General features: G+C 50.9%; 1 protein-coding gene across 1 annotated transcript in view; it reads right to left on the bottom strand.

Moving 5' to 3' along the window:
* The window catches only part of TSPAN15 (tetraspanin 15), a 40,164-nt gene that overhangs the window by 12,340 nt on the left and 7,879 nt on the right, over positions 1–19,945 (bottom strand). The window contains exons 2-3 of the mRNA XM_084751985.1: positions 2,330–2,515; positions 1,141–1,215 (exon numbers count right to left, since the gene is read on the bottom strand). Of these exons, the coding sequence (XP_084608111.1) occupies positions 1,141–1,215; positions 2,330–2,515 (261 nt within the window). The remainder of the gene's footprint in view (positions 1–1,140; positions 1,216–2,329; positions 2,516–19,945) is intronic.

The raw sequence follows: 19,945 nt of genomic DNA on the forward strand, positions 1-19,945 counted from the left end.
CACACACAGAGAGAGAGGGGGGGTGGGGGAGGGAGAGGGACAGAGACAGAGACAGAGACAGAGACAGAGACACAGAGACACAGAGACACAGAGAAAGACAGAGAGACAGAGAAGCAGAGAGTCTTGCTGTTCTGGGGAGGGGTTCTTAACCCCTCTGGGAACTGCACTCTCCATCAATACAATGGGAACTGGCCCTCTCCCCTGCAACCCTTGACATTCACCCATTAGGAAGCTGGCCCTGAAGTCCTAGGTAGGTTAGACTTGTTTACGATTGGGTCCCACTCTTCACTGTTTCCTCCTGGGTCAGAAGACCATCCACCACATTGATGCAGGATGCAGTAGGGATCAAACACGGTGTTCTTGGAGGATTTGGGACAGCATCCGGTGACTTGGGATCAACTTCTGCGGCCCTGAAGCACGGTCTTGTTGTTTTGAGACAGGGTCTCTCTACTCAGCCCTGGCTGTCCTGGAACTGGCTATGTATACCAGGCTGGCCTCGAACTCACAGAGATGCACCTGCCCCTGCCTCCTCCTGAGGCATAGTCTTAAAACTCCCCAGAAGGCCAAGGACCTGTCCCTCTCCTCAGTCCTATATTCCAGTCCAAAACACACATCAAATTCCACTATCTGTGACCTGGGCACATGTGCCTTCACTTGCATCCGAGCCACCATCCCTTCTTCTCTGGATGACTGTCACAGCTTCCCCTGTTATCCTTACTTCCTGTCGCTTGTTCTCCACTTGGCTTCTAGAGTGAGATGGATGTGATTTGGGTTAAGTCCTTCCCTGCATAGAGCTCTCTAACAACCCACTGCCTTTCAAAGTCACCCAGGGCATCTAACCCACGGCCTCTGAGGACCTACGTACTCCCCAAGCCAGCCAGCCAGCCTTGCCTTCCACCCCTCTCTCCACACCTTACCCCATCAGCCAAGTAGACCCCCATCTACACGGTTCTGCCAGTGCACCCAGTGTCCTTCCTGCCTCTGCCCACCCAGCCCCTTTCCGTGACAGCATGGCCTGGGCTATTCCAAGGGAACCAACCATCTGCGGACCCTGCCCACAGCAGCACCCTGGGTACAGCCCAGAGCACACATAGTGGGTATTCAGTACACGCGTGGCAGGTGATGGCCACACAGGCCTACCTGGTTCCGGAAGATCAGAGCCACTATGCCACCGATGAGCTCCATTATGAGGCAGATCCCCAGGATATACATAAACTGCAAGACAAGATGCAGAGATTCATCCGGGGATCGGGAGGAAGGCTCAAGGGACTCCTCACCTACCCTGAGAGTGACCATCATAAGGTCACTTACTGGGCCTCCCTGATTGGGCCTTGCTGTACTGCCCCTCCTAGAGAACCCAGGACTGTGCTGGAGAAGGCTTGAACGCAGGGAGTGCCTGAGCTGCCCTCCCTGCAGATACTTGTCATGTTTGTCCCAGGGGTCCTCAACGGAGTCTGGCCACACAACCAGAAGGGACAAGCCTGGGCAACACTTCCAGTCCCCGAGTACCATCCCCCACCAAACAGCTCAGAAGTGGCTTCCTAGCCAACCAAGTATAGAAAGGGGAAGATAAACACTCCATCCCCTTCTCTGAGAATTTGGCATTCACTAAATTGATTCTAGCAACTTCCAGCCTTAGACAATAAGCACCAAGACCCTGTCTGTGTAATGAGAGAAGGACACACATACATGCATCAGAAGTAGGCCTTCACACCCGGTGTCCCCAGCATTGGGGTGTCATCCCTGAGCTATTGACAGGGGTTGCGTTGACTACAACCTCCACCTGACGGGCATGTGACCTGAGCCGGGCACTCCAGTGTACTGAGACTCAGGCCAGAATGTCCAAGAAAGATGCCCGGGGCTCAAAAACAATAAAGACTCTGAGCCTGAAGATGATGGTAACAGAAGGTGGCAAAACAGACTGCCCAGCCTTGCCAGGGGTACTGTGAGGATTCCTGGCTCACGTGGGTTTATTGGCAATGTGAGCCGATGAGTCATCACTCCCCCCTCACCCCTACTCGCCACCCTCCACCAGCTTTGCTGGCTCTCAGCTGACTGTCATTTCTCCTATGACAACCGAGAGTAACAGTGGTCACAGCCTCTCCATAACAGTAGTATTCAAGTCAAACGTACATGCTGATATGAAGTCGCTGGGGCAGACCTGGACCACTGTGCTCCAATGGCTGATTCAGAAAATGTTCTGGGGCAGCTGGATTGTATGAAAGACAGAAGGAGTCGAGCTGGCCAGGGCAGAGGGACTGGCTCGTCAGCTTTCTTAGAGACACCAAGAACCACTCCTTACATACGAAGGTAGGGAGGAGCCACTTACCGACTGGAGAAGGCACAGGTTGTCCCGGAGGGAAGCCAGGACCCCGATGAAGGAGACGATGAACATGACCACCCCCAGGAGGATGAGGATGATGGCTGGGGCCAGGAAGGCGCTCTCGAGGGTTTTGTATTTCTGCCGCTCGACCTCTGCGTAGATCCCCACTGACAGGACCAGGCTCCCAATCAGCTGCCCAAAAAAAAGTAGAAGGTGAGAGGCCGCAGAGGTATGACAGTTTAGTTGGAGCATGCTTGTCTAGCAGGAAGGAGGACCTCCCTGATCCATCCACTACAGAGCACCAACCAGGAGCAGTGGTGCACACCTGTAACCCCAATAGTTAGAAAGTGGGATCAGAAGTTCAAAGTCATCCACACATGAAATTTGAGATGGAGAGAAGGGTGGGGCGGGGCAGGGGATTGAGATGGGAAAAGGTCAGACCGCTACTTGACCTTATCCAAAGGATCTCTCTGAGAATGTGGTACCAGCCACAAGACGTCGGCTCCCTCAGGGGAACTGTGCACGAGGGACTCTGCTGTGTGCTCAACTATGTTCCCCCACAAATAAGTACCTCAAGATGTGACTATATTTGGAGCTGGAACCTTGAAAGTAGTAATTAAGTTAAGATGAGGTCATGGAGGTGGCTCTATTCCAATATGAGTGCTGTCCTTAGAAGAGATCACGGGCTGGGAGAACAGTGGGTAGAGTGCTTGCCTAGACTCCAGACGCCCCAGGTTCAAATCCTAGCACCACATAAACTGAGTGGTGCTTTAGCACTGGAAAGGTGAAAGCCCAAGAACTAGGGTTTAAGGTTATCTCTGGCTACATGCAGGTTTGAGCTAGCCTGGGATACATAAGACCTCATCTGAAGGCTTTTACCCATCAAACTGTGAGGAAAGAAAAAAATCTGTGGTGGTGAATGCCATAACAGCCCTTGAAGACTGAAAGCAACTGTAGAGGCCAGTGCTGGTGGCCAGGGAAACGCCACTGCCTGCAGCGTCACAGAACATGGGTTTGAGTGTCAGGCTCTGGCACGGGTGTTGGTTAGGAGTTTATGTTCTCATCTGAGTGACAGGAAACAGCAGGCTCACGCCTGCCCTGTCACCACGCAGTTTCCTGAACGGTTTTAGTGAGATGATAAAGATGGACATTCTAGAGACATGGGGGCACAGGGTCACTGTCACGCATGCTCACTAGACATGCCACTCCAGGGACACTTCCCAGCTGCTTGGGGGAGCAGACACTTCACTCAGCATCATAAACACGGAGTTTCCCTTCGGAATGACCATCGAGAAGGCCAAAGGTCAGAACAGAGAAGACTCCTAGGGGATTTAAGGATACTCTCTCCTTACTGGTATTTTAACACTGAGACATGGAACACCTGAGCAACATGAGCTCACTCGATGGCCTTCTGGTCCCATCCCATCCCCGCCCCCCTCCCCAACAGAACACACTGCCCCAAAACCTTCTGTGTGTGTCCGGTTGTCACCAGTACCCTGAAGCCTTGTGAGGCCACATTCTTAGACACTGGAAATCCCCTATTGTTTTGGTCCACAGGCTTGTAATTTCAGCTCTCAGGAAGCCAAGTGGGAAGACTGAGGACTCCGGCTCTGCTTGGGCTATACTAGAGACTCGCATTCTCTGTCCTTTCCTACACCTACACACACACACACACACACACACACACACACACACACACACACGCACACACGCACACACGCACGCACACATACACAGTAAAAAAATATTTTTTAATGACAGAGAGGGGATCCCCTCCCCAGGAAACCCCCTGGATCTTTTTTTTCCTGGTTTATTTCTTCTCCTTTTATCCTTATTAGTATGTTGGAGGGCGAGAGTCTGGCATGTTGGCTTGTTTTGTTGCTAAAGCGCCTCACATAGCCCAGGCTGGCTTTGAACTTCCTGTGTAGCCTAAAACTGCCTGTCTCCCCAGCTCTGACTCCCAAGTACAGGACTGATTACAGCATGCACCACCACTCTGGGATTTGTACTTGTTAGTGTTAAATATACATTATTTTTAAATCCTTGTGTTACGTTTATCTGTTTATTTGCAGGGTGGGCCGTGTGTGGGAGTCAGAAGACAGCTTTTGGGACTTAGTCCTCTCCTTCTACCAGGTGAGAACTGAAGACTGAACTCAGGTAACTGGGCTCGGTGGCAAGTACCCTTACCCAGTGAGCAATCATTGGCTCTTATTTTATCTTTTTTTATTTTATTTTTTAATTTGTGTACATTGGTGTGAGGGTGTCAGATCTTGGAGTTACGAACAGTTGTGGGCTGCTATGTGGGTGCTGGGAATTGAACCCTGGTCCTTTGGAAGAGCAGGCAGTGCTCTTAACCACTGAGCTATCTCTCCAGCCCCAGAAGGTTGATCCTTACACTACAGTACAATGTCTTTTTTGCACTTCTATGTGCTAAATATCTGATATGTTGTGATAGATCATTTCTTATAAGTCAGTCAGAGCCAAACTGCATTAGCCTAGGGGCATTGTGATTTAATCTGACCTGAAGCAAAGCCCCTTATCTTTTTAAATAATTTATCTCGGGCTGGAGAGATGGCTCAGAGGTCAAGAGCACCGGCTGCTCTTCCAAAGGTCCTGAGTTCAATTCCCAGCAACCTCATGGTGGCTCACAACCATCTATAATGAGAGCTGGTGTCCTCTTCTGGCCTCCAGGTGTACATGCAGGTGCAACGCTGTATACATAATAAATAAATTTTTAAAAAATCATTTATCTCCATGCCTCCCTACACATAACATAACTCCAGGACAGTATTTTGTCAGTTCGGGGCACCCTCATCACCCTGGCAGTCCTGACACTTAAGAAATCTGGTCAGCAGGGAGACCCCGTGTCTGCTGAAGGAATGTGGGCCGCACTTTTCCCACAGACCTCGGGGTCTGACATAGACATCGCTTCCTCTGAGTCTATCCAGCCAAGAGTTCTGGCACCAGAGCTATGCATCCTGGAAGGCGGAAAGCAGATGATGATAGATCTATGGACGTCTCCAGTCCACAGAAGGCAGCAACGACGAATCACAGAAGCCGACGAATCACAGAAGCCGGCGAATCACAGAAGCCGTGTCCAAAGTAAGAGAAATGAGGGATGGTACCGCTCATATGTTAATGAGCTATGCTGGGGACTCAGCAAGCTGGGGGGGCGGGGACTCAGCAAGCTGGGGGGGCGGGGACTCAGCAAGCTGGGGGGGCGGGGACTCAGCAAGCTGGGGGGGCGGGGACTCAGCAAGCTGGGGGGGCGGGGACTCAGCAAGTTGGGGGGGGCGGGGACTCAGCAAGCTGGGGGGGACTCAGCAAGCTGGGGGGGGAACTCAGCAAGCTGGGGGGGGCGGGGACTCAGCAAGTTGGCGGGGGTGGGGGGCACCACCTAGGGAACACAGAGGCTGTCGCACACTGGCTTGCAGCTGTCTTAGACCCACTGTCCTCTTAGATTTTAAGCTGAGTCTTCCTGGTTTGCAAAGATGGCTGAGACCCACCTCCCGGTCTAGAAGGAAGGTCTCTCCCATACACATGACCAGGGAGGCTAATGACGTGGACAGACTCAGCCAACAGTTCCGTGTGAATGAGTTAGCTAAAACAGGGAAACTGTGTGCAGCTTGGCCTACACGAAACCCTATTCTGAAGAGAAAACAAACAAACAAGACAAAGGAAAAAAAAAAAAAGCCAAGTCCTGCTATCCTAACACCGGGGAGTTTAGAGGCAGAAAGGACAAGAATCCAAGACCGTAAGCAAGGCTATAGTCCAAAGCAAGCCTGAGGCCAGAGTAGGCTATGTGAAATCCTGCCTTAAGAAAAAAGTCTGAAGGCTAAGTGTGGTGGCGCACGCCTTTAATTCTAGCACATGGGAGGCAGAGGCAGGCAGATCTCTGTGAGTTCAAGGCCAGCCTGGTCTACAAAGTGAGTCTAGGACAGCCAGGGCTGTTACACAGAGAAACCCTGTCTTGAAAAACAACAACAACAACAACAACAACAAGCCTGAAGTGGCTGGGGACGTAGGTCAGTGGTTGAGCACATGCCTAAAATTCCAAGTCCCATTCTAAGTGACTCCCCACCTGAGTGGTTTCTCACTGCACCCCACCCTGGCATGAGTCAGCCCCAAGACACCTGTGACCTCAGAACTGTGGACGCACTTGACAGAAAGAGAGTGAGACTAGGCCTGGCATGGGCTTCTGAAGCCTCAAAGCCTATCCCCCAGTGACACACCTCTGCCAACAAGGCCACGCCTCCTAATCCTTCCTAAACAGTCCACAGACTCGGGGATCAAACATTCACACCACCACAGCCGGGATTGGTCCACTGGAGTTGTCAGAGGCCAGGCATGGAGCACCTCAAATATGCAGGGACCCAGTGTCCTTGAGGGGAGAAGGGGTGGGGCTTTACGGCATCCCTTGATGAAAAGTTTGACTCTTACCCTGTCAGTGAACTGTGCGGCTCATCCCAGCCCCATTAATTTCAGAACTGATTCCATGTGTTCTTCGAAGTTGTAGGGCATCCTGTTGTTAAAACGTTCCTCTTTCCAACAGGATGGGCTTGGAGCCCTGGTATCCCCTGTCTGCTCACTGTCCTTCTACCTCTCCCCCAGCCCCTAGGCCTGTCCCCACCCCCACCCCCACCCCCACCCCCACCCCTGATCCTGCCTGGGTCTTTGCTTCTGCTCAGCCTTTAAATCCAGCTCTTAAATCCCAGAGCTGTGGGATAATTTCAGACAGAGACAACCTCTGCGCTCAGCCCTCGGCCTCTGTAGAAAGACAATGGGTGGATTCTTTTCTTTTTACGAGCTCCCTGGAGCCCGGGGACCACTCCAGGACAGCCTTGCTGGCAGTAAACCAAACTTCCTTTGGTCTGATCACATTCCCGCATCAGACACCATTTCCTTGCTAGGCTAGCTGGGTGGCAACAGCTCCAGCACACCAAAGCCTGCGGAAAGTGCCCATGGCAGACCCCAAAACCCTGGGGCTTCCTGACTCTCTCACCACCACAAACCTAGTTATCACAGACCCATCTCTCAAGGTCAATCAAAGATGGTGTCACCCTTCACAATGTCCCTGCCCCAGCACAGGCTGAGCCAGGCTCCTCAAACAGGTGCTCAGAGCAACGCTGTTCATGACGAAACACTGGCATGAATCTCTCAAGAACTTAACATTTATGTGGGGTGGGCATTGGTGGCGCACGCCTTTAATCCCAGAACTTGGGAGGCAGAGGCAGGTGGATCGCTGTGAGTTCGAGGCCAGCCTGGTCTACAAAGTGAGCAAAGTGAGTCCAGAACAGCCAAGGCTACACAGAGAAACCCTGTCTCAAAAAAAAAACAAAACAAACAAACAAACAAAAAACAAAAACAAAAAAAAGGAACTTAAAAATTCCCAAGTGATACTTACATCTCTGATGACATCGGTTTATCCATCTGGGTATAAAGTTATCAGTCAATGCCAGCCTGCAATCCAGTCTACTCCTTCGCTAATTATAGCCCTGCCCCAGGCAGCCAGCCACCCCAGCCTTAGTGCAGGAAGCGAATGGCTCATTTGTCAAAAGGAACAGCTTCAACTAAACAGGCAGAAGAGTAGGGCCACAGGCTGTGCCCATTTGAGGACACGGTAGGAAAAGAACATGCTGCTGGCGGTCTGTAGGCCAGGCCGCAGACAGACCAGAACCAGGGCTGCCTCTTTACTCTTCTGTAGAGGAGCCCTGGTGTCCGTCATGAACTAGGTCCTTTCGGAACCAGCCTGGAGCTCAGCTTTCTCATGGGCAGAGACAGGCCCAGCTGCACACAGCTGCTGAGAAACGGGCTATCCTGTGTGGTGCCCCAGCACCTGGGTGTCCTCAGGACGCATCTGGTTGGTGCCTGGCTGGCTCATCCCCAGCTGGAACAGCTTTTCATTTAAAGGAGTCTCCCAGGTCCTCTTCCAGTCCTAAGGCACCTAACAGGTTCCCACTGTGTTCCAGGTCCTCTATCAGGCTGCACAGGGATGGGAGGGGTGGGGTGGGGGGCTGGGGGATGACGGGGGTGGGGGCAAGACTAGGGGAGAGGAAGACAGAGAGGAAAAATGCCTGCCCTGTGGATGGATTCCTGGAGTCTTTGAACTTGGGCTGCAGGGGAGAATCATGGCTTTGTCTTTTCCAACCAAGTGTCCCTCAGAGGCCCTTGTAGTGAAAGGCTGCTCCCTAGGGTGGGGCTGCTGCGAGCTGGTGGATGTTATGAACTATAATGAGGTGAGGGGGTGCCATGGCGGGCCCATGCCGAGGTGTGCCCCCCAAGAAATCATGCCATGCAAAGATATGGTATAACAGAGGGGGCTTACTCGGGGAAGAGAATGAGGACCTGAGAAAGGGAGGAGCGATGCATGAGGGCAGAGAAGGAGGGGGTGCAGAGGAGGAGGGGGTGCAGAAAAGGAGGGGGTGCAGAGAAGGAGGGGGTGCAGAGAAGGAGGGAGCACAGAGAAGGAGGGGGTGCAGAGAAGGAGGGGGTGCAGAGAAGGAGGGAGCACAGAGAAGGAGGGGGTGCAGAGAAGGAGGGGGTGCAGAGAAGGAGGGGGCGCAGAGAAGGAGGGGGTGCAGAAAAGGAGGGGGTGCAGAAAAGGAGGGGGCGCAGAGAAGGAGGGGGTGCAGAAAAGGAGGGGGTGCAGAAAAGGAGGGGGCGCAGAGAAGGAGGGGGTGCAGAAAAGGAGGGGGTGCAGAAAAGGAGGGGGCGCAGAGAAGGAGGGGGTGCAGAAAAGGAGGGGGTGCAGAAAAGGAGGGGGCGCAGAGAAGGAGGGGGTGCAGAGAAGGAGGGGGTGCAGAAAAGGAGGGGGCGCAGAGAAGGGCAAACAGAAAGAGACTGCTGGAAAGAGAGAAAACACAGGAACAGAGAGAGCTGGGGTGGTGGGTGGTCTTTTTATTGGCCACACACACCTGTCACACCTGGTGCACCGGGCAGCAGGTCATGACGTAAGCAATTGCTAGATTCCCTAAGGGCAGCCCGGCAGAATGGCCTGAATGCTCCCACTGGAGCCTTGAGGAGCTAGGTGGGCCAAGTCAGAAGTCTTCAGCTCACTGGGGGCACACCCTTGAAGGGAACAACTGACTCCTAGCCCCTTCCTCCATGGTGGACAGCCTCACCACAGGCCCCAAATCAATGGGGCCAGTAGATCACAGCCTGGGCCTCCCAAAACAATGAGCCCAACTGAACCTTTCCTCTTCACAAGTTGATCAGTTCAGGTAACTTGTTATAGTACCACAGTGCCGACTAATACTGCTTCTAGCTGGAGTACACTCTTCCGTCTTACAAATGGAGGTGGCTTATGATACTGGTGGCTGTCGCTGATGGAATACAGTATGTCTCCTGTGCTTCTGTCCCAGGCTCTCTTCCATATAGAGCAGGAAGTAACAGTTAAAAGGCAGGAGACAGGAGCCGGCACTCTGGGCCTGCCTTGGCTGTGGCACATCCTTCCTCTGGTTCTTGTTACTTATCTGTCAAACAGTAAAGCCTGCTGCCATGAACAGAGGACATTTTTTTTTTAATGTCATGCATATGTGTGATTTCTATACATGTGCTTGGGTACCACTTGGGTGCCTGATGCCCAAGGAGGCTAGAAGAGGGAGTCAGATCCCCTGGAACTGGAGTTATAGATGGTTGTGAGCTGCCATGTGGGTGCTGGCAACCGAACCTGGGTCCTAGAGAAGGGCAGCCAGTGTTCTTAGCCGCTGACCTATCTCCGCAGCCCCTTATTTTTATTTTATTTTGAGGCAAAGTCTCATGTGGCCCAGGCTGGCCTGATACTAACAATATAGCTGAGGATGACCTTGAACTTCCGATCCTAGTGTAACCACTGATCTGGATCAGGTGTTTCTGGGTTCTTAGCATTTTAATCAAATAATTGAAATAAAAGCAAAAAACAGACTGCAAAGTAGCAAAAAAAAAAAAATCTCTCAAGAGTCATGGTAGGCCACCTGAAATGTTTACCCAAAGGCCTTGGCTTTCTTTTGAGGCTTCCTTTGATGGGGTCTGAGAGAGCGTTTGGTTGCTAAGAGGAGCAGCCCAGGTGGTTCTCTGGTTTGATTGACAGGCTTGGGTTTTATATGCCTTTGCTCATTGCACATGACCCTTCCCATGGCACATACGATTTTAGTCATATGCACCAAATATGCATAAGCATAAGATGGCCAATAGGAGGCTTTCGCTAGACGTCTACCAGGAGAACACAGTTTGACTCACTCAAAACTAGTTCAGGCCAGATCCACACCCCACCCCCTGCATTCCCTTATGTAGATATTTAAATAGAACCTCTTCTCAAGAGCGCAATTACCGATTACTATTAGGGAGACCCTTATTTCACTGTGTGTGCAGTTCCATGCAGTGAGGGTGCTGGTAGCTAAGCTCGTGCCTATGCTAGCCTGCCTCACTTATGATAGTCCCGCCCCCACCTCGAAAGTGCTGGGATTGCAGGCATTTACAACTCTGCCTGGCTTGTATAGTCTCTTGATATAAACCTTATTTCAGAGCATGCCTCTTTTCCTCCCTCAGGCTTTCCGGTGAAAAGTGAAAAGACTTCAGGGGACATTTCACAGCCTTTTTGAGTTGGCTCATGGGTGGGAGCTGGGCAGTCACAAAATAAGCCCATCTAGGAAGCAGAGTACACTCCGTTTTTCTACCCTTCGGTTGTTGTCAGAAAGTTGATTGCAAAGACTCCCCCACACACTCAGGGCATTCCAGACTGTGAGGGAGCTACGCTGCCATCCAGCCAGGGCAGAGTGGAGGTTTCAATCAAGAACCACCACTAACATACAGCTAAGTGCAGCCAAGACAGACAGGAGTCATAAGGCCCCGCCAGGATACTGAGACAAGACACAACAATTTCCTTTTCCTTGGGGCATCCAGGGACAGTCCACTGGAGTAAGCCTGAGAGGAGATGCTGAGTTTGACATCATGCACCTGAGAGGAATAAGTCTGAGCGATGACACAACATCCTAAAGGCCCTACATTAGTGATCCCATTCTGGACAGGAGCCCTGGAGGCTTATGGATGTGACTCATGTTGAATGTGAAAACCATGGAAACGGTTACGGGAAGGAGGGGAGGGGCAAGAGCAGATCGCACACACCCCTCCCATGCTCTCTCCCAACTCTGCTCTCTCCAGCCCCCTGCCTGCCTCCCTATAAGCATCCCCATGGTCCTTGGATAACGATGGCTGCCAAGGACCTACCTCCTCCCAGCCTTGGTGGCTCATTGCCAGGAGCCCAACAGAGCAGAAGGCTGTGCTCCCTGGTGGGGATGCCCTGTACCGCTGGCCCTGGGAACTTAAAGTGTCCCACTCAGGCCACTGCAGAAGCACTCCAGGTGCAGGACCAGAGCTGTACCGATGGCAGGAGGAGGAGGAATGGAGAATTCTGGGAGAGTTGCTCAGAGACTGTAGGGATGACAGCTTTAAAGGGTGGGGAAACCTGCACACACACACACACACACACACACACACACACACACACACCAGACCAAACTACCACTGGTCAGCTCTCTTTCTTCCCACCCAACTCATAACTACCTTCCCCTACAGCCCAGGGTCCCCAGGCAGCCAGTAACAAACAGTCCAGGCGAGTCAGAGAGGTAGCTCAGCTGGCAGAATGCTTGCCTAGCATGCATGAGACCCTGGGTTCAATCCCCAGCCCTGCAAAAAGCCAAGTGAGGATCAGAAATTCAAGGCTAGCTGGTCTTGTCTGGAAAAACAATTTTTTTTTTAATGCTCAGCTCAGAGCTCTCCTCCCCTGGAAATGCTTTTCGGTTCACTGGGTAAAAGGGATCTCTTCGCTCTCCTCAAAGTCCAGGAAAGGAATAACAGGAAGCCCTCACTGGGGGCAACATGATCTGCACACACTCTGCCCCTCACCAGTCCACAGATGCATGCACAGTGTGGTGACCAGAGCCAGCAATACGTACCAACTGTGAGCTCAGCACAGCCTGCACATATATCATAAATGTACTAGCACGTCCCCTGTAGTGGACGTTTTGGTGTTTTTTTTTTAAACCCAGGTTACATTATGTAAACATGTTTTTGTTTTAATCCCAGGTGTGGGATATGGGCCCGATACAGATTCTGCACAGCAGCCGACTACGTGCCTCGTGCGGGCTCTGAGAGGGGCTCTCTGCCAGCTGCAGATAGTTTAGTCCTGAGGACTCTGGAGAGGGAATAAACGCCAGAGTCCATAAAGGGGTTGAGGGGGTGGACCCTGGCCACCCCCTTCAGAGAGAAAGAAGAAAGATGCTGATGCTCCCCACCCCCGACCCCCATATTCTCCTGTCTGCTGTTGATGCAGTTTGATGAGAAGTTGGAGATATCCTGAAACAAAACTGGACTCGTCCCAAGGAACTATGTCCCTAACCAGCAGCGAGTGGCTGAGGAGAACTCCACCTCCTCCCCGCTGTAACCTTCTTTCTCTCCTACTTGTGTTGGGTGTTGGAAGGGACTGGGGTGGAGAAGGAAGGTAGAGGGATAAGGAGCCTCAATTAATAAAAAGTACGCCTACAAGTGGCGGCCAGACGTAGGGCTTAGAATAATGGGAAATATGGTTTTTTGTTTTGTTTGGTTTGGTTGAGTTTTTTTTTTTTTTTTGAAATATGGTTTTTAATGCTGTAGATGGGACAGCAGGGTACAAAGAAATGAATATACTGTCTCCGCATATGAACACAAGGTTTATTGCAGCTGCTACCACCAGGTTCTCTTTCATTCTGATGTTCTGTTTTTGCTTAATCTTCCTCCTATATTCCAACTCAAAAAAGGTTGGAAAAATGGCTGAACAATTGGAAAGGTTGTGATTGGATGCTGAGGGGTCTGAGAAACATAAAGTGGATGAAATAGGAAAACCACAAGTGTCACTCACTTCTCTTGTTTTGGAAAAGATTGCAGAGTTGGCTGTGCAACAAGAGAGCTTTCGGGTAGAGGGTGAAGTGCTTGGAAAGCAAACAGCACCACTGGTAAAGGGAGAAAAAAGGATTCACACGTGGTGACTGAGCTCTGGAGTTTCCCCCACCCCGCCCTGCCGCTCCACACACTCTGCTCCAGAGAATGCAGGAGAGCCAGAAAGAGCACAAGGCCTTACAGGGTGAAAGGGTTAAAGAGAAACAGGACATCTCAAGAGAAAGAGTTATTCTTGAGCAAACTCCGCTGTCAGAGGAGCAGCCCCGGGTTATGAGGTCACCACCACTTGCTTTCCCAGTAGCCACCCAAAGCCTTAGATATCAAAATGTTCGGTGCTTCAGTTGAGGTGAATTCAGTCATTTTTGAAAGAAATTGTGACCAAGCTGCTAAAAGCCTCAGAACTCAAAATGTTAACTCTGGGAAATATAGTTTGTGCTGCCGGAGGAAGTGAACAAGTCATTTCTGGCAGCGCTGAGTTCTTTGTAAGAATGCTTACACTTCTTGGTGTTTGTAGGTGCTGTAGGACATCATTTGACTAGTAATACAGGTCCAAGAAGGACATATGAGGTAACCTCTTGTCATTAACAAGCAGCTTTGGAGTCCTAGCTCGAGGCTCAGCAGCAAAAAGTAGGAGCCATTCCAGACAAGAGCAGCTAAAGAAGATCAGGTTATCGAAGAGACTTATTGATCCAGAAAGTGTTTGGTTCACTGGTAACCTCCTTTTAAGAAAGCAACAAGTCTCATTCATATGAATGAAAAAGGCTTTTTTTTTTTTAAAGACTAAAAGGAGGAAATGTAGTAGGAGTTTTGGTGTCTTAAAATTTTCAGTTATGTTAAACATGTTTTTGTTCTACTCTCAGGTGTGGGATATGGGGCTGATTCAGTCTGTCTACAGCACCTAACTATTTGCCTCTTGCAGTCTCTGTAAGCGGCTCTTTGCCAGCTGCAGATAGTTTAATTCTGAGGACTCTGAGAGGGAATAAACACCAGAGGCAGGAGAGAGAGGGGTGCTCTGAGAAAGAAGAATACTGTTGCCCCCTTGCTTCTCTTGGTTGCTGTTGAGGAGAAGAAGTTGGAGATATCCTGAAACAAAGATTGGACTTGCCCCAAGGAACCTAATGACCCTTATACAGCAGGAAGTAGCTAAAGAGAGCTATGCCCCGCCTCCCTCCTAACCTTTTCCCCTCTGCTACCTGGGGGGAGGGGTTGGAAGGGAGGTAGAGATATAAGAAAAGGTAAAATAAAATAGATTTTTAAAAGTAGAGATGCCACCAGGTACAGTGGCTTACGCCTGTAATCCCTGCAGTTGGGGACACAGAGGCAGGCAGATCTCTGAGTTTGAAGCCAGCCTAGTCTACAAAGCGAGTCCAGGACAGCCAAGGCTACACAGAGAAACCCTATCTCGAAAAGACTAAATAAATACAGATAAAGACACCAACAGTCCCCAACGTCTATGTACAGGAAGTGGGGTGGCTTCTCCACACACCATGTTTTCTTAACCACAAAAGCCAGATGGAAAGTGGTCAGCCAGTCAGCTCACAATGACTGTGTAACCACAACACCCCTGAAGAGAAACGACACTCCTGGGTTCTGGGCGTCCATCAGGTGCTCCACAAACGTTACTTCTTTCCTGCAATCATGTAGCACTACTCTGAGGCACACGCCTCAAAATCTAAGCCAGGTGTCAGAAAACAAAACAAATTTCCCACCATAGCTATGCTGTAACCTTTCCAAGGTTAATTCCAGGCAGAGAGATGAATCCTGAGGGTTGGAACGAGATTCCCCAGTCAGTCTCAGGCACTTGAGCACTTGATCTCCACTTGGTGGGTATTTGGGAAGGATTAAGAGGCATGGCCTTGCTGGAGACGTTTATCACTGAAGGAGGCAAGCTTTGGGGTTCCAAAAGACTTTATGGTTTGAGATGTGAGCTCTCAACGACAGCATGCCTCCTCCACTCTGCAGTCATGGACTGTATCCCATCTGGAACTATAAGCCCAGCATAGACTCTTCTAGAAGTTGCTTTGGTCATGGAGTCTCATTACAGCCATAGAAAAGCAGCGAAGACAAAAGTGACATGTACAACTTCCTCTGCAATGGCCAAACATCAGAATTCTTGATTCTAGGTGGCGGTCCGAGCTACACACTATGGCACTCTTTTACCTTACCCATAGTGCACACCTTTGATCCCAGCACTCAGGAGGCAGAGGCAGGTAGATCTCTGTGAGATTGAGGCCAGCCTGGTCAACAGAGCTAGTTCTAGGACAGCCAAGGCTACACAGAGAAACCCTGTCTTGAAAGGAAGAAAGAAAGAAAGGGGGTGGGGAAGGCCCATGCCCCATGCTCTCCAGGAAGTCAGTTGCAGGGCTCAGGCCCCATAACATACGAGCACTGGCAGGGAAGTGTCAGGGTTGACAGGCAGGGACCGGAGGTGGGTGGCCTCCTCTGGTCCAAAATTAATGGCCAAACTGGAGACTTCACCAACTTCCAATTGGAGCTAAGTACAGGCTGTGACAGGAACCTCCCTATTACACACGGGGCCAGGAAACAAAACACTGAGGGCTCTAAGGAAGCGAGAGAAGGGGGTCAGTAAGAAGGCAAAGGGTTGGGGATGAGGAATAGAGAGGAGACGGCCTGGCACCTTAGCCTTCCTCTTCTGCTATGAGAAAATTAAAAGCAAACTCAAGGCGGGTGTGGCGGCTCCGGCCTGCATAGCCTACTGCTGGGGACTGAGGTGAGGCAAGAGGCCTGTGCTACAGTGTAAAAGATAGATAAGAGAGGGCGCTGTGAACACTACCTGAGCCCTCCCTCCCACAGACGGAGCTGCTCTGAGCCTGTCAGCCTGAGCAAGCGCATTGCTCAGAGGCTGTGAGATGCCGGGAAAGCCAGGTCCCCCTCTGAGCGTTGTGCTTCCCCTCCACCATAAAACAGAAATGGAATGGCCATCCTCCTTTGTAAACTGTGACCCACTGTGACACTTAAGAATCTCCACTCTTTCAGAGAGTCCGCAGACACTAACAAAGTCCCTAAAAGAGTCAGCCGCAGTCACTGGGGACTTCCATGTGTCCCAAGCTCCAGCTGGCCTCCTACCATGTCCACATTGGCCATCTGTTGTGCGTATCAATTAGTTATATATGTATGTATATGTATGTATAGATACATGCATACAAACATTTATGTGTATATATACATATATGTATATACATATACATGTGTACATATACATACATATTTACAGACATATACATACACTATATATACATATAACTAATAAGTACAAGCAGATGGCCAATGTAAACATAGTATGTACATATAAAACATATATGTTTACATATATATTTGTTATTACTGCTTCATTTTATGTTTGTTTTGAGACAGAGTCTTTGTTTCTCTCTGTAGCCCTGGATTGAATTGGTAATCCTACCTCCCTAGTTTCCAGAATGCTAGGATTCCAGGCAGGAGCCACCTTGCAGGATGGGATTTTTCTTTAAAATGGTGATTCCCTCCCCCCCCCCAACAGTCCCGGACCTAACCCAACCAACATCTGTGAAATCAAAGACTCAAGGTATTTAGTTATTTTCTTTAAAAAAAAAAAAAGTATTTGTTCGACGTGTATATGCCTGAATATATGTGTGTATGCCACATGCATGGCGTACCCAAGAGAGAAAGATGGATGCCTGGAGCTGCAGTTACAGGCCGTGGTGAGCCGCCCAATGTGAATACTAGGGGCCAAACCTGGGTCCTCTAGAAGAGTCGCAGGCGCCCTTACCCACTGAGCCATCTGCCCAGCCCCCTCAGAGCAAATCACACCCACTACACACATGAGCCACAGCACCGTGATGTGGCCACTAGAATGAGCACACAGATACCAAAATTGCCCAACCCCCATGTGTCGCAGATGGCAGTCTGAGGCACAGTGATGACTCCTCCCACAATGTCAGTGAATTAGCCATTGGTCAGCAGCCGTGACCCAGTTCTCCCAGCTCCCAGGCCAACTGTCTCCCTGCTGAAGGCTGCCCTTCCTCCTCAGGCATATGAGTTCTCACGCCCTGGCAAATCCTCTCCGCACCCCCTTCCCCGCCCGCCCCCCCCCCGAAAAAAAAAAACTGCAGAAAATGAAAAAGAACCATTTTCAGGACAGCAAAATTGGTTCCGTTTCTGCTTCCTGTAACTCCAGGGAGCCTGATGGGACCCAGCCAGGGGCCTCAGTCACTCGGGCTCTCGGCCTGCGCCTTCCTTTCCCACACTGCTAGAGCGGCAGCCTCCGCCCCAGGGGGCTATCACCCCTATTCCAGCACCCAGGTTCTTCCCATCCCGAGCTTTCAGGGGATCCAAAGTTCCCAGCCACCAAAGAAACGTTTGATGAGGGACTCTGCCACCAAGCTGAGGAACAATTGACCCACCCGCCAGGGCTACCTGGAAGAAGAAAGTGGCCCCTGCAGAACAAAAGCGGCTACCTGCAGCAGACACTAAGTCAGCAGCCAACCGTCCCGCTCACAGCGGCCTTCTCACAGGAACAGAGCAGGGACAAACATTTGCTCCCAAGGGGGAGGACGCGCGCAAAATGCAAACTTGTCTAGAAAGCAGCTGACCAGGGAGCGACAGGCGGAAGAGCTCTGCATTGTTAGCCCCACAAAGACAATGAAGGAGGATGCGGACTCGGGCAGCGTGGGGGTTGGGTGGGGTTTTCCTGGCTGCAAAGGATCAAGCTTAGGGGGCTAAGGACAGAGCTCAGGTGGTAGAGTGTTTGCCTAGCATGCAAGAAGCCCTAGCTTCACCAATCCCCAACGCCAGAGGGGCACAGTGATGTTCACTTTTGATCTCAATACTTGGGAAGTGCAAGCAGGATCAGGAATTCATCCTCAGCTACATAGCTAATTCCAGGGTAGCCTGGGCTACATTCAACCCTGTTTTCCAAAAGAAAAAAAGAAAAAAGGGGAAAGAACTGGCCAGAAATCAGAAACAGGTCCTGGGCTGGTCCAAAGAAAATTTATATACATATCCCCCAAAGATGTTAGGAGTTGAGTGATATGACTATGACCATCCTAAAGGGGGGAAATTCACCTGGAGAAGTTGACCCCCCATGCCATGGAACCTGTGGATGTAATGTGGCCCTAACTTGAAGTGACAGGGCCTAGCATACAGGCTCCCCAGATCCACTGAGGATGGGCGTGGCTGTGTGGGTCTGTGAAAACCTCTAGGGCAGGGAGGCCTCTAGCAAGGAGAAGGTTTCCTCTTCTGACCCTGGAAAATGCCCAGTCTCAGGAATGAGCACCCCACTCCGCTGCACCCAGCAAACTGTTCTGAGCTGGGTACCCACTCCCACATCGTTCCCACGGCTGCACAGGGTCCTGGCACAGCACCAGGGCACATAGTGAGTCAGATGTGACTGTGACTTCAGCCACGGCTGAAGGCTCCATGCTGCACCTGGAGAGCCCAGAGCACCCACCCTAAGGCCGGGAAGTAGCAAAGAGAGGCCATGTGACCATCCCGGAAGACACATGGAGTGCCCATTCTGGAACAGACACACAGCTGTCCTGGACAGGAAGTGGGAAGGCTCTAATACAGAAAAACAGACTCCTTCTGCCAAGGCTGTTCTACACATAAAGCAAAAATTGATTTCTCTTGCAGGGTCAAGACACATGTACATCTCCTGGTAAGGAAGTCCCTTTTAGAAAGAAGGAGACACACAGTAGACACTGTTTTCTCAGTGAAATAGCTCTGTCTCATCTCAGAGACAGATACCCAAGGTGGTCCCAAATGAATCTCTTACTTCCCCTCTCAGGCCTCAGTATTTCTATCTGTAAAATGGGGTACCATCCCCATCCTACCCGGTTCACAGGGTTGTTCCGAGAAGCTAGAAAGATGAAAGGAAGCTTAAGGGGTTGCAGTCAGGGTGTCTGGTGAGACTGTTGGCCATAGACCCGACAGTTACCCCAACACACACACACACACACACACACACACACACACACACACACACAAAGGCAATCCTCCTTTCAACAAAAGAGAACACTGAAGAGCAAGGACTAACAAGTTGGCTCAGCAGCTAAATGTGCTTGCCAAGCCAGTCTGATGGCCTGAGCTCAGTCCCCAGACTCCAGGTAAAGATGGAAGAAGAGAACTAGATCCACAAAGTCGCCTTCTGACCTCCACAAGGGTGTGGTATCACATGCACCTACCCACACCACACACACGCACACGTGTGCGCGCGCGACAGAGAGTTATCCCCAACCTGTCTCTTGTCGCACAGCTAAATAGACTCTCTCTCCTTCCCAGTCTAACTTAGCACCTAACAGAGTTGAGCCCTTCTGCCTCCTGCCATCCTAGCCTGTGCTGCAGGGCTCCTTGCTGTTGAAAGAGGGCACCTATTGCCTTTCACAGGGGTGAGGCATGGATGGGCAGTGCCTTCTCACACACTACTCCTTCCAGGCTCACACTGGACCCTCTCCCCAGGACCCCCAGCCCTACAAACCCTTCCGTCCTGAGGACTCCCATAGCTCTGCTCGAAGGGTGTAGCATACACTGGCTACTGTCAGCTGACTACAAATTCTGTCTTCTCTGCAGGTGAGCCTTAAGAACCAGTGGTGACATCTTAGACTTCTCTGTCAAACCTGCCTTGGCCTAGAGGTCTAGCTCAGAGATGTGTACCATGTTGACAACCACCTTTCTGACACCACTGGCCCATGTGGACCCTGCCCTGGGTCCCCAGAA

Source organism: Acomys minous (assembly GCF_964271855.1).
Source record: "Acomys minous genome assembly, chromosome: 13".
NCBI lineage: Eukaryota > Metazoa > Chordata > Mammalia > Rodentia > Muridae > Acomys > Acomys minous.